Source organism: Aspergillus vadensis (assembly GCF_003184925.1).
Source record: "Aspergillus vadensis CBS 113365 unplaced genomic scaffold BO88scaffold_4, whole genome shotgun sequence".
Classification (NCBI taxonomy): domain Eukaryota; kingdom Fungi; phylum Ascomycota; class Eurotiomycetes; order Eurotiales; family Aspergillaceae; genus Aspergillus; species Aspergillus vadensis.
The window spans coordinates 1,105,399-1,119,674 of record NW_020292042.1 but is presented as its reverse complement, the minus strand read 5'-3'; the positions used below and the strand labels follow the sequence as shown (position 1 = coordinate 1,119,674).

Genomic DNA, 14,276 nt, shown 5'->3' with positions numbered 1-14,276 from the left:
AATGCGCAAGAAGACCTGGTAAGTTGTCTCTTGACTGCAGGGATGTATGCTGACCCAGACAACGCAGTCTGACATGCAAATCTCGCAAGGTGCGATGTAAGGGCCTAGTAAACTCGGAGATTATGTTGGGCCTATAGAGCTGATCACTCACAGGCGATGGAGTTCAACCTGTCTGTGGTCGCTGCTCGAAGTCGAGTCGCTCCTGTCGCTACGCTCAACATCGGTCTGGGACCATCGCCTTTCGACATAGCAAATTGTCGACCCTAGTAGCTCAAGCAGAGGTGTTCTCCCAAAATGATGAGGATAACGCTTCAGTCTCAACACAGCCCCCTGTATCTACTTCAGTGGCGACTGGGACAACTCAAGTGCCATCAACATCTCTATTTCCTATTGAACCGGTGGTGTCTGCTCTCCCCGCTAACGACCGAACCCTACCGCATAATGTCATTCGCCATCCTGCCTCTGAGTCAGGAGAAGCAGCATCGAGTCCATCCTTCCCACGAAACCCGTACACAGTTTCGCCGACTGCACCAATCCCCAGGCCCGGTCTCTTCTACAGACATGCGCCTCGGAGACTAACGACCATAGAGGGCGAACTATTACACTTCTTTGTGCAGAACATCGGACCCTGGGTACACGCACCTATCAAATAGTACGATCATGCCCTGACAATTCAACAGCTCGACGTCACTAGCCCCGAGCGTCATTACACATATACGGTTCCCCGGTATCCACTCACATCCTTTTCTATCGCAGACAACATCTAACACCAAACAGACTATCCCTACAATGCACCCTCCTCCACACAGCCATCATGGCCTGCGCCGCGCACATCCTCCGCCTCCTCAACCCCGGGCGAACCGAGCTGTCATCCGAAGAAGATAAATACCAATCCACATGCATCAACCTCCTCATCCCCATCCTCAACGACGTGGGTTCAGCAGTTCAAGACGAAGCCGTGCTCGCCACCATCACCATCCTCCGCATGTCCGAGCAATACGACGAATACCACGTAGACCGCCAATGCCACCTAGTCCCAGGAGCATTCGCGCACCTCGACCGCTCCGTGCAAGCATCCACCCGCACTGGGGGTCTACTACAAGCGACCTTCTATTCCTACGTACGGGCTGATATCCGCATGGCCATTCTCGGCCGCTGCAGCACCAAGATTGCCGTGGCTAGCTGGCCACTGGACGAAAGCTGCCCCGAGACAGACGCTGACTGGGCGAACAGAATGACGTGGCTGCTAGTTCATGCGATCAATCACTGCTTTGGCCATGAGTGTCCGGGTTTGTTGCCGAGGACTCAGTTAGATGAACTTATCGATGACTGGAGGAGTAATGTGCCGCATACATTTGAGCCGTATTACTACGAGGAGCAGGAGCGAGACTCGTTCCCAGTGATTAGGTTGCTTTGTCCGTGGCATGGTATGTTCTTACATTTTCTCTCCTCGGTCCACTCTACATCCTAAAGAGCTTCATGTTAGCTTTCCTTCCACATATCCCATCAGCTCAACGCAATCAATAACTTACCAATGAGAAACAAACAGTCGTCGGCCTCCAATTCTACCACACAGCCAAGATTCTCCTCGCCTCGCACTTTCCCCCATCATCACTACAAACCACCCCAGATACAAACACCAACAGGAACAACACCCTAACATACCACCACCACCTCAAAACGACTATCCTCCCACACGTCCACGCCCTCTGTGCAATCTCCTTCTCCAACGATCACTTTGGATGCCGAATTAATGCCTCTCATTGTGTCGCTATGGGTGAGTATAATACCCCACCTCCTTCACCTACTCTATGATCCAAAGTATACTACCAGTACTGTGATATAGTCAACGGATATATAACTTAGGTCTACGAACCTACTGGAGCTAACAGAGTATGTCTGTACTACAGGAGCACAGTTCCTCACCGGCCGAGGAGATCAATGGCGCGTAGTAGAGTATTTCAGGATGTTGGGGACGGAGAATGCGTGGCCGAGTCGGGCGTGTTTGGATATGGTGGGGGCAGTTTAGTGTAGAATGCATCAGGGTACACTCAGTAGGGGTACGGGGGTTGTATTGCGCTGTCGGAGGATTATGTACGTGCGTGCAGTTTGTCTATTCTCCGAATTGCATATGTAAAATGTATTGCAGATCGAGTTTACTTCGTATCTGGGTTATGACCTGGATGACAATCTGATACCTCAACAGCCACCGTTACCTATCTCTCTCTTTCTCTCTATCTTATCATGTACACCACATCACACAACCACCATCAGTACCAACTCCCTATCCGCCAGCGGGAGGGCTCGAGTTTCTGAATAAGAATACCCTAAGCATAGACATGAACGAGAAAGAAAAACAATGCGAACCTTGACACCAATCTATGCGCCCCGTGAAAGTGACAACCCAATGAACGTATAACAAACCAAAGATAAAAACCCAAGTGCTTAGCACGGATACACTTCACACCACCTCTATTTGTTGTGTATCAAGAAATTGCGGAACGAATCCCAGTGGTCGGAGTCGGCGTAGCTGCAAGAGTCAGTATATAGCCACTTGAAAGGCCCTCCGCAGGCCACCAGGACAATAAAGAAGACGTACATATACACCATACTGCTCCTCAAACTCGACATCAGGGTATCCGGGTGCCACCGGAAAATATACATGACAAAGGCCCATGTCAAACTAGCGAACACTGGCCAGGCATTACTCTCCATCTTGGATCTCGCATCCGGAGTAATCGACGACGACAGCGGGTGCATGTTGGGCCGGACGGCCAATTTGGCCATTGCGAGCATAACACGCGCGAAGACGTAGATGACGATCTAGACTTCCATTAGCTTCTGATCATCTCCCAGGCGTCGTGAGATTCCTACCTGTTGCGTGATGCTCGTCTTGTGTCTTCCAAAGACCACGTATCCTCCTACCAACCCAGCCATGAAACTATCGTATCTGCCTTCCTTTCCACCAGTTGTGGGGTTTATGTTGCGAAGTGCGAGCATTACGCCCTTCCAGATGAGTGCGAAGGTGGCTAGGTTGCGAGCGTGTTGACGGGTAGCTTTAAGAACGAGCTTGACCTTTTCTCGAATTCTGAATAGATAGACATCGTTGATGTTAGCTTGCGTGGTCTTGACCGTGCTGACTGGGAGAAATACCCATGAAGAAGGGGGGAAAGAGGGACAGAGGAATGCGGGCACTCACGTTCCGGAACGGAAGAGGAAGATCATTCTGCACAGCAAGCACATAACTGATTAGCTCTGACCTATACCATAACCTGCTATAATAACAAGGGTAGTATGATATGATATGCATACACTAAAGCATGCGGAAACCGCACTTTGGCACCGTAGACAGCGCCATTGCGCACAGCTTTGACGAGAGCTAAGAGCGGCGCAAGATCGGGGTTTGTGACTAGTGAGTCAAGACGGGACTGTATTGCGGTTAATATCATGTTTACCCTCAGGTTGGTATTAAGCTTCAAGGTCTGGCTGTGTTGGAATGAACCACCGGCTTCATACTCACCATTAGAGCATCCATCTTGGTCTTTCTTGTTTGGTCGTCGGACCTCGGCACGGATCCGGTGAGTGAGCGCGGAGGTAGTAGGATGAGGGAGTTTATTTCACGTCCGGAGAGCTTCCAAGAGCAGGGAGAGTATGCAGCCGCAGTCGCCAGGAGCACTGCTTGCTTGCTTCATAAGGGAGGGAGTGGCAGGGGAGCATGGCAAGTAATGATGGTGGGGGGAAAGGAAAGGAAAGTCGGCATTTAAGGAAGGGAAGCAGATCCGCGACGAGCTCCAAAGATCCTCGGCATGTGAGAGCCGAACGTCATGTCACGTGGACACACCGGAATAGAGAGTAGTAATAGATGAATTTATAAGATTTATTGATCATATAATTTGAACAGTAACAACTTTTTGCATGTCTAAAACATCATCACATATCAACAATACCGGTCCGAGCGAGCTGCTTTGACCTCAGTCAAGAGTGAAATCCAAACCCCCGGAACGCCGATAGAGAGGTAGACTATACTAGATAGTAGATAGACAATAGTAGACGACAGTATGCGCATCAAAGAAATGAATAAACTGTAGTGTGATCAAGCATATCAGGCCGTCTTCGTCCGCTTGCGTCCCTCATCCTCCGAGATCTCATCCACATCCATCATATCGGCATCACCCTCCTCATCATCCGACTCGACGCCAGCACGACGCTTCAAACCCTTCATCTTACGGGTCTGCAGACCGCTAAGATCCTGCTTACCCAGATGCACGCGACCGATCTTATCACCGATCGAATCCAACCCAATGTTCTTCTTGAGCTTGATCTCCTCATTCGGCCTCTTACCCTGCTTCATAGCCTCCTTCATGACCTCCCTCGGCGCCTCTTGCAGACGTCCAACCTTGAAGTCAAACTTAGGACCAATCTCATCCAACTCCACACGAGGCAACTTATGCCCACTGCGCTTCGTCCGCAACTTGTACCAGCGAAGGTGCACAACAGGCGCCAGCCCGTCCGTGGCCTCCTCCGCGCCAATCATCAACACATACTGCAATCCCTCAACATCAATCTTATCACTCGTCTCTCCCTTGAACATATCCACAAACATGCTCTTCAACATAACATGCGCCGTCGACGTCTCATCATCCCAGGCACTGCCCGAGAACAACAGCATCGGCCGCATGCCAATACCAATCTGCAGACTCTCCAATCCAGCCGTCTGGTCCTGATTCGGCAACAACAACAGCTCACACATATCCAGAATCTTGGAGTTGAACACCCGAGCCAGCGTCAGGCAGTTAGGGCGCTTCTTGTTGCTGCTTCCGAACACGACCATACCGCACTCGTTCTTGTCGGCCAAAAACTCCAGGCTCTCAACGCTCTCGAACGGGTGGATGTTGGCATTCTTCTTGTGGAATAGAACCGAGTTGGGCCGAGTCAGCGAGTGGAAGGTCTTCAGCACCGTGTGCAGCGGTTGAGGGCATTTCGATCCGTGAAGGAGAAGAGTCCGTTTCGGGGGCTCGATTAGTTGCGGCTCTTTGGCTTTGAGGATGCGCGCGGTGCGCGCGTTCTTAGGTTTTCTGTTTTGATAGTATCCATTAGCCGAAGTCAGAGTAGTAGCAGATCATGGTATCAACGTACACTTCTCGGAGCATCTTGGCGGATGGGACGAGATTGGGGGCAGTGGAGGAGATTGAGAATGCTGGAGTTCGCTGCGGAAAATGAAAAAAGGCGGAGCAAAAACTTTTGGCGGATGGGGCTTGGCATCGCTTATCGATAAGCTTATTGTCTCCACGCCAACATCAATGCTCCTGCCTGCCAGTAGGGATACTTCTATTTCTATCTTACTTACTTTAGATGTTCTCTTCAATAGTAGTGGTATATGTGTGCTCTGAAAGAAGGTTATGTGACATTACTATTCACTACCAAAAAAAGGTGTGTTCGGGTCACGTGCAGCCACTACAAGACATACAAATCATCGAAATGAACAAAAAGAAAAGAAAACTGTTATTTTGGTGTCTAAGTCCAATTGTATGTGTATCACTGATATCTACTTAAAGTCCATCCACTCGGAGCATCTACTCCAACCGCAGCTTCTCAAACTCGCGGATCTGCTCCTCCAAGCGAGCGGCCTCGCTCTCGGCATCACGGAGCTTCTTCTGCTCGGCCTCGCGAACCTCGGGCTTAGCCTTCTCCCAACCAGCACTGCTGATCAGCTTCTGCTGGCGACCAACAGTCTCGCGCGCCTTCTCAAGACTGGCCTTGGCCTTGTGCTCCTGCTCAAGGGCCACCTCCTTGGACACACGGAGGTAGACGGCCGCCTGGGAGCTGACAGGAGCCACAACGCAGCCCGACGGAGGAACGGTGTTCTCAGGGCCAAGCACGCTGAGATCGCCCAGGAACTTGCCACCAAGCGACTTGATGCTGGTGAGCTCGTCGGAGATCGTCTTGTGGCTGGTGGCGTCGTAGGTCTGGATGACGACATCGGCCTTGGTCTTGATCTCATACTGGGCCATGATGGACCGGACAGCCTTGGAGGTGTTGAGAATCAGCTCGTAGGCAGTCTCGGCCTCGACGTCATCGAACTCAGGAGTGTACTCGGGGTACTTGGCCTTCATGATCGAGATCGTGGCATCGCCCTCACGGCGGGGGAGACGTTGCCAGAGTTCCTCGGTGACGAAGGGCATCATGGGGTGAATGAGGGTCAGAGCACCCTCCAGTGCAGTGTAGAGGGTCTGCTTGGCAGACTCCTGCACCTCAGCGGGGACGTCCTCTGCCAGGAGGAACTTGGAGTTCTCGATGAAGACGTCACAGAGCTGGCTGTACCAGTACTGGTAGACGATCTGAGCAGACTGGGAGAACTCGCGCTGCTCCAGGGTCTCGTTCATCTCCTTGGCAGCCTGGTTGAATTTGTGCAGAATCCAGCGCTCAGACAGAGACTCCTTGCCGGTCTTGGTAGGGGTAGCCTTGGGCTTGAAGTTGTCGCCCAACTTGCCAAGCACGAACTTGGTGGCCTGGTAGATCTTGTTACAGAAACGGCGGTAACCGTGAATGACCTGGACGTCGAACGCAATATCACCACCTACATAATGGATGTTAGCAGAGTTTCTTTTGCTTTGAGATTAGTGGGTGAAACGTACCGCCAGTAGTGTAAGAAACCAAGGCGAAGCGCAGAGCATCAGCACCACACTCGGGAATACCCTTGGGGAAAGCCTTCTTCTGGTACTTGGTAGCAGTAGCAACTTCCTTCTCGGCGAGGTTACCGGTGAGCAGCTTGGCGTGGAGTTCCTGGAGCTGGATACCCTCCATGACATCCAGAGGGTCAACAACGTTACCCAGAGACTTAGACATCTTGCGGCCCTCGGAATCACGGATCAGGGAGTGGCAGTACACCTCCCGGAAGGGAACCTGGCCGGTCATCTTAATACCAAGCATGATCATTCTGGCAACCCAGAAGAACAGAATATCCCAACCAGTCTCCAAGACGGAAGTGGGGTACAGGTTCTCCAGGTCGTGGGTCTTGTTGGGCCAGCCCAGGGTCGAGAACGGCCACAGTCCAGAAGAGAACCAGGTATCAAGGACATCAGGATCCCGGACCAAGCTGAACTTCTTGCCAGGGAACTTGGCTTCAGCCTTCTCCCGAGCAGCCTCCTCGGTGCGGCCAGTGACCCAGCGCTCGCCATCGCTGTCATCGTTCTCCTCACCCTCGATCTGAACAAAGTAGGCGGGAGCCTGGTGACCCCACCACAGCTGACGGGACAGACACCAATCGTTGATGTTGGTCATCCAGCGGTAGTAGCTCTTCTCGGCAGACTCGGGCTTGATGACAATCTCGCCCTTCTCAACGGCCTCGAGAGCCGGCTTGGCGAGACTCTCCATCTTCATCCACCACTGGGGCTTGAGGATGGGTTCGATGACATCGTTGGACTTGGCGCAGCGAGGAATCTTCATGGGGTTGTTCTCCCACTTGACGTAGAGACCCTTCTCCTTCAGCATCTCAATGACCTTGTAACGGGCATCGAAGCGCTTCATGCCAGCGAAGGGACCACCCTTGCTGTTGAAGGTACCATCGTCGTTCAGCACAGAGATGAACTCGAGGTTGTGGGCCTTTCCACGGTTGAAATCGTTGAAATCGTGGGCGGGGGTGATCTTGACGGCACCAGTACCGAACTCGGGGTCGACATCCTTGTCGGCAACGATGGGCATCAAGCGGTCAACGAAGGGGTGGCGAGCGTTCTTGCCAACCAAGTGGGCGTAGCGCTTGTCGTCGGGGTGAACAGCAATACCACTGTCACCGATCATGGTCTCGGGACGAGTGGTGGCGATCTCGATACGCTCGGTCTTACCATCGACATCGACCTCGTAGCAGAAGTGAGTCAAGACACCGAACTCGATCTTCTTGTCGTAGCCCGGCACATCGAGGAGAGTACGACCCTCAACCTCCTTGTTCTCGACTTCAAGGTTGGACAGAGAGGTGTTCAGAGCCACACACCAGTTGACCAGGCGGTTGGCACGGTAGATGATGCCCTCCTCGTGGAGGCGAACGAAAGTCTCCGTGACGGCGGCGGACAGGTTGGGGTCCATGGTGAAGGCCTCACGGGTCCAGTCGAAGGAACCACCGACTCTGCGAAGGGCGTTCTTGATGTTGGCATGGTATTCCTTCTTCCAGTCCCACACGCGCTCGAGGAAAGCCTCACGACCCAGGTCGTGACGGGTCTTCTTCTCCAACTTCCAGAGCATCTTCTCGACGACACTCTGGGTGGAGATACCGGCGTGGTCCATACCGGGCAGCCACAGGGTAGTCTTGCCCTTCATGCGCTGCCAGCGGATCATGGTGTCTTGGAGGGCGTTGGTAAGGGCGTGACCCATGTGCAGTGCACCGGTCACATTGGGAGGAGGGATAGGGATGACGAAGTAACCTTCAGGCTTGACCTTGTTGTCCGAGCCGAACTCGGGCTTGAACAGGCCGCGTTCCTCCCACCATTCGTAACGGCCAGCCTCGATAACCTTGGGGTCGTAGGCATCAGTGGTCTTCTCCTTCTCGACCTTAGGCTTCTTCTCGGCCTTGGGGGCGGCAGTCTTCGCAGCAGCGGCCTTGGCCTGCTTCTCGGCGAACTTCTTCGCCTTCTCGGCCTTGCGACGTTCACGCTCCACTATAGATATCCAGCGAGTTGTCAGAATGTTGTTGCATCAGGGATGTCGGGTGGTGGCATGACAGTATGGTCCTATAGTCCGGAGGATGGTTACATACGTTCCTTCTCGCTCTTCACCTTCTGGCCCTCGGCGGGCTGAGCGGCAGCATTGGCATCCTGGTTCCGCAACTGGTCGTCGGCCTGGGGAGGAACGTCGACGGGAGCCTTGGGCTCACCAGCTAGAGTAAGCAAACGGCATGGTCAGTCAATCAGTCCTTCACATTGAGCCCCTGCGGGGTGGGATGGAACGATAAGAGGGGGGAGGAGGAGGAGTAGTAGGAAGGCGACAAAGAACGTACTCGGGTTTTGGGGAGCAGAGGGCTGGGCCATTCTGGAAAATGGACGATATAGAGGAAGGGGAGGAGGGAATCTCCAAGGCGCCGATCGCGCCACGAACCGACGGATAAGTATCTTGACCACCGGTGACTCAAACGGCGATAGAGAGAGCAAGAGGGGGAGGGGTTGGGTCGTTGTGCGAATGCGGGCAATTAAATTTCCTGGCGCAGAGCAAAAGATCGGAACGAATCAGAGCATCCGGGTGCGGGGCCTGAGGTCTCTTTCTCCCCCAAAACAGTGGAGAACGCAGTGTGCCTTAAGTCGGAACTAAAGTAAACTGCTCGTCAGTCCCCTATGCACAGTGACAGATGTCAGAATTTGGACTGGAACTACCCTGGGTTTTATGTTCGGCAGCGATTGGGGATTCTCAATGTCGTCTTCTCTTTTTTGACTCATCTGCTAGTCACCTCCGCGGATGAAATCCTGCACGCCCTGCGCCGGTTTGAGTCAATGCTCGGGTCACGTGAGGGCACGGCCAGACCGTCGCTCGACTATTGATACTACAAAGTAAACTATATCTGACAAGATTACCAAAATGGACTACGTATTTCCCCCAGTGACCTGATAAAGTGCCTTTGGTAGAGCCTGTGCATACGGAATCTAGTCTGTCGAAAGGCATCTTTTGCTCTATGTAGCCTCCAGCACTCCTCGAACCAGGCTGGCCTCCCAAAGTGCCGGCCCTAGTCCATCAACACCCACCCATGGAGAATTCGGAATCAAGATCAGATGAGCACCAAAGATAACTAGTCCTCACGCCGATATCAATGACGTATCAAACTGGAATTTGGCATGCAGATTATGGGAGAAAACGCCAGTAAAATGGCAAACGCGATAGATTGAAATGCAACGCAGACACATGTAAAACGAAATCCCATCAACACCAGACCAACTAGTCACGCGGAAAAACGGAAACGAGAAAGGCGCAGAGCATGGGAAAAGGTTATATGGTTACGCAGGTTCAAACAGGGGAGCGAAAGTCCTTCCCACTCTAAACACCGTCTCATAGATTCCACTCACGGGGTATGCCAAGAGGATTGAGTCGAGATATATTAGGCGTATGTCATCTGTCATCATCGTCGTCTCCGTATGCCATAACTCATCGCACCCGTGGCGCTTTCATTCATGCCACGACAAACTTCCCCCCGGCCCTTGCGGCACAATGTTTTGTGATGTTTTTATAGTATTAGATCCAGCATCCCATTCCAGACACAGACTAACTCAACATCCGAATCAAATCTCGTTATCACATCGGAGAACGACACTGGAAAAAATGGCTCGCTGCAGCGAGGATCCCGATGCAGGGGTATGAAAATAGTCCTATCAGCACACCGTTCAACTCTTAGGCAGTCGTGGTGTTGTTCCGGGCAGCCTGGGCCTCGGCCGCCCGCACGGGGGCGAAGTATGGATGAGCCATGGCCTCCTGGGCAGTAAGGCGTTCCTGGGAAATCGTCAGCAGGGGGACCCTCCACGAACAGAAAAATATCTCATACAGCATGGTCATAACGGAGTAGTTTGTCCAAAAAGTCAATCGCTTCATCGCTGACGAAGCGCTGGTTCTCAGCATTTACAAACGAGAGCCAAGGCTTCCGGGGAAAGCGGGAAAGGATCTCATCATATTGAGGGTCCAGCTCAATCTCGTACTTGTCCAGGTACTCGAACAGCTCCTCGGTACCAAGCACCTTGGCGATCTTCACCAACTGGTCGGAGTTGCTGTTACCGTGGAAGAAGGGCTCCTTGCGGAAGATCATGGAAGCAAACATAGCTCCCAGGGACCACATGTCCAGAGAGTAGTCGTATTCTTGAAAATCGACAAGAAGCTCGGGACCCTTGAAGTAACGGGAAGCGACGCGGACGTTGTATTCCGTGCCCTTGTGGTAAAATTCGGCAAGACCCCAATCGATAAGGCGGAGCTATCCATGTCAGCATAATGCCGGCGGACCTTTGAGCGGAGACCTACCTTGCGCTTCTCATGATCAATCATGACATTGTGAGGCTTCACATCGCGGTGCATGATACCCTTGCTGTGGCAGAAATCCAGGGCCTTCAGAAGCTCGAAAATATAGAAACGGACATCATAGTCGGAGAACCGCGGGTAGAGGGTCCGGAAATCCGTGTTGTTGACATATTCGAACACCAAGCTTGGCGTCTTGCTCTGACTGTCGCGAACCACGTCCAACAAGGCGACCACATTGGGGCCACCCGCCAGGTTCTGAAGGATCTTGATCTCACGCTTAATCTTCTTCTTCTTGACCGGCTTGAGTACCTTGATAACGCATTTCTGGTAGTTGACGACGTTGATGCCCTCGAACACTTCGGAGTACTTTCCGCGGCCTGTTCCAAATGGTGGTTAGCACAAAACGTACACAATTCATTCGCCGTGCGGCCGGACGACGTTTTTGGTGTATTTGCGGGTAGATGACGGCCGGTCGTATTGGCCTTACCGATCTTGCGGACCACCTCGTAATTCTCCAAAACACCCCAGGAGATGTTCACACTGTCATAGTCCCAGTAGGACCGGGGCATATGTTCGTTAACATCGGCATAGACGCGCGCCATGTTGATGGCGGCTGGCAGGCAGATCCGGAGTCAGCCCACAATGAAACGTATATCGATGATAAAAAGCGGCGGGGTAGGAAGGGCGGCGAGCGAAGAGGCGTCGTCGCGAGGGGAGAATTGCGATGGAGGGGACAGACAACAGCAGCTGCGAGGCCAGGTATGGTGGGGGCCTATGTCAAGAAGGCAGCCGTGCTATCGTCCGAAGCCAGCGATTAAGGGGAGGGAAGAGGGAAGAGGTGAGGGTCGAGTATAGACTGTCTTTGGGGATGGAGATCAGAATGGGCTTAGGCTAGTAAGAGCGTTTCGCTCCGCCTTTGCAGTCACGGGACTCCCGTTCGTTGAAGGCTAGATCACCTGCCGGCCCGGAATAACCTGCATTCCCGGCCGATTTCTCGATTACCGTTCTCGGACAGTCTTTTGCACGCGGTCGCTATCCTTTTGCTTCTGCTGCCCGTCTCCAACGTACTCTCGGGCGCATTCGAGCTTTTTAAGCTCGTCGCAAACTGCCAGCATCATGTTCTATGATCTCAATCTGCCCTATGCCTCGGATGATCCCGAGATCTCCAATACCTTAAGTTTTCTTGCAGAACGTGCGTCATGTTTCTCCCCTCGGCACAAGACCCGATCATCGAGCAGTCCCTCCCCCTCCACGGCCACATGAAGCGCTGACCTGACGACCAGTTGGTTACACCACCGTTGCCCTATCCCAATCTATTACTGGAAAACTCCCCTCAAATCCTACTCCCCCACCAGCGCCAAAGAATGTTCCCAAGGGCCTGACGCTCCTCACTCGCCTGAACCTGACCCTCTCCGACCCTGCGCAGAACCAGCGACTTGCCAGCCTGACTCAGGTTTATGATCTCGTCGCAATAAGGCCTACCAATGAAAAGGCGCTCCTAAATGCATGCACCAACCTCGAGTGTGATATCATCTCGCTGGATTTCTCCATACGACTGCCCTTCCACTTCAAGTTCAAGATGGTTTCCGCTGCTATATCACGTGGGGTTCGGTTTGAGATCTGCTATGGACCAGGAATCACCGGGAGCGGTCTTGACGCTCGCCGCAACCTAATCGGGAATGCGATGTCGTTGATACGAGCCACGCGCGGCCGGGGAATCATCATTTCGAGCGAGGCGCAGCGAGCTCTGGCTGTTCGGGCACCATGGGATGTGATCAACCTGGCATGCGTATGGGGTCTTTCGCAGGAGCGTGGCAAAGAGGCGATCTGCGAGGAGGCCCGGAAGGTGACCGCCTTGGCCAAGCTGAAGCGGACCAGTTGGCGAGGAATCATTGATATCGTGGCAGGGGGGGTGACTAAGACGAAAGCGAACGTACCGTTTCAGAAGAAGTCCCAGGAGGCCACGGGCGATAACTTGAAGAGAAAAGCATCGGTGGGGTCAGAGCCAACGGGCGAAGAGGCGGAGAAACCGCTGTCCAAGCGCGAAATGAAGCGCCGGGCCAAGAAGGCTCGGTTGGAGTCTGCCGGAGCTTGAGCGAGTTCAGCTGAGGGAACATTATGTGCTACAGCGGAGCAAGGGCGCGCTTGTCGATGGCTCAGATTGCTCGCGGATCCACATTCCTCGCCTATCGTCTGCAGGTTGACTCTAGGGGCCTTGTGCCGGTCAAGCCGTCAGCTTGCTGGTGCGACTGACAGTATATTCATGACGAAATGAACCAACCCAAAGGAGCTGCAAGAGCCCAGGACCTCGGATCTCACCGAAATTACTTGGGGTTTTGACAGGAACAGACTCCTGACACCTGGCATCACCACAGCGCATGAATCACCAGAGTGCACTGGCATGCTCGATGATTCAATACCGGTGTGATTAGCCGCAGCTAGCCTTACCATTAGACTTTAGGCATATTAAAGTCGCCCATGTAACGAATCAACGCTAATCAATGACAAATTACCGCATCCGTGAATATACCTAGCGTCATCCTCGTAGACTAGTAAGTAGTTAGGTAGTCACTATGACATGATCCTTGCACATTTATACTATGTCCTAGAAGACTATATTGGACACTTACTATATATCTTCACCCTGATATCAGATAATAGTATTCTATATTAGTTAAATACAACAACAATCGAAGCACGCTTCATCTCGCTGGCTGCTTTATAATTCCAGACTACTACTACTCTCCTATGACTACTTAGTGATACTGTATGCTAATTACTACGACTTAAGAAATACCACCGCCACTACTACTACTAGTATAACACATCATATCGCTCAGTAGGACTAGCACTATTAAATTGTTAGTTACCATCATAAGACTATCCGATAGTATACATTGGAAAGAAGAGGGAATTTCAGACAAAGTAAAGGTGTTCCTCTATGCAACTAGTATATTTATCAGGTGAAAATAAACTTCTTGAGCTGCGATTGACTAACACTGACGATTGAGGTTTCTTCCAGGCAATACGTTTTGAACGAATAAGTCCTGTAAGTGCTTAGCACATAATATTCATTTTAGGGTACTACTATTAGTTGGTTGTGAATACTCTGATTCAGGGAAAGCAATATATACTCGGCAGTAAGCTACTTACCAGTACTACTACACATAAGTCAACTAAAACTACTTGAAAGAACTAGTAATAAGCAGGCAAAAGACGATAGTAAATAAATAAATATCTTACACATTCATATTTTCATTAGTTACCTTTCAATAAACTCATCCACCCATCCGCTTAAC

The 14,276-nt window shown here is 52.0% G+C and overlaps 5 protein-coding genes across 5 annotated transcripts; 2 read left to right on the top strand and 3 right to left on the bottom strand.

Annotated features, from left to right (window-relative positions):
* Nucleotide 1: 1 nt before the first annotated feature.
* Nucleotides 2-2,102, top strand: BO88DRAFT_485752 (Zn(II)2Cys6 transcription factor; the record flags this gene model as incomplete). The annotated part of the gene is made up of 6 exons (XM_025712370.1): nt 2-18; nt 68-96; nt 154-632; nt 681-727; nt 778-1,427; nt 1,550-2,102. 6 exons carry the CDS (start codon nt 2-4, stop codon nt 1,813-1,815), a joined length of 1,488 nt encoding a protein of 495 aa, XP_025566103.1. The 3' UTR covers nt 1,816-2,102.
* Nucleotides 2,103-2,133: 31 nt separating this feature from the next.
* BO88DRAFT_402547 (Tim17/Tim22/Tim23/Pmp24 family protein) lies at nt 2,134-3,747 on the bottom strand. Its single transcript, XM_025706126.1, has 6 exons — nt 3,521-3,747; nt 3,313-3,428; nt 3,200-3,226; nt 2,875-3,088; nt 2,600-2,823; nt 2,134-2,530 (listed from the first exon to the last, which is right to left on the bottom strand). The coding sequence occupies exons 1-6, from the start codon at nt 3,533-3,535 to the stop codon at nt 2,473-2,475; spliced, it is 654 nt and encodes a 217-aa protein (XP_025566102.1). The 5' UTR covers nt 3,536-3,747; the 3' UTR covers nt 2,134-2,472.
* A 135-nt stretch (nt 3,748-3,882) lies between these two features.
* On the bottom strand, nt 3,883-9,410 carry BO88DRAFT_383065 (valine--tRNA ligase). Its single transcript, XM_025704656.1, has 7 exons — nt 9,357-9,410; nt 8,987-9,290; nt 8,747-8,866; nt 6,636-8,648; nt 6,498-6,577; nt 5,599-6,374; nt 3,883-5,075 (listed from the first exon to the last, which is right to left on the bottom strand). The coding sequence occupies exons 2-7, from the start codon at nt 9,015-9,017 to the stop codon at nt 4,103-4,105; spliced, it is 3,993 nt and encodes a 1,330-aa protein (XP_025566101.1). The 5' UTR covers nt 9,018-9,290; nt 9,357-9,410; the 3' UTR covers nt 3,883-4,102.
* Nucleotides 9,411-10,362: 952 nt separating this feature from the next.
* Nucleotides 10,363-11,579, bottom strand: BO88DRAFT_334045 (casein kinase II subunit alpha/alpha'; the record flags this gene model as incomplete). Its single annotated transcript, XM_025702785.1, has 4 exons — nt 10,363-10,461; nt 10,514-10,933; nt 10,981-11,354; nt 11,465-11,579. 4 exons carry the CDS (start codon nt 11,577-11,579, stop codon nt 10,363-10,365), a joined length of 1,008 nt encoding a protein of 335 aa, XP_025566100.1.
* Nucleotides 11,580-12,029: 450 nt separating this feature from the next.
* Nucleotides 12,030-13,499, top strand: BO88DRAFT_402542 (ribonuclease P subunit p30 family protein). The gene is made up of 2 exons (XM_025706125.1): nt 12,030-12,169; nt 12,261-13,499. The coding sequence occupies exons 1-2, from the start codon at nt 12,094-12,096 to the stop codon at nt 13,070-13,072; spliced, it is 888 nt and encodes a 295-aa protein (XP_025566099.1). The 5' UTR covers nt 12,030-12,093; the 3' UTR covers nt 13,073-13,499.
* The last annotated feature ends 777 nt before the right edge of the window (nt 13,500-14,276 follow it).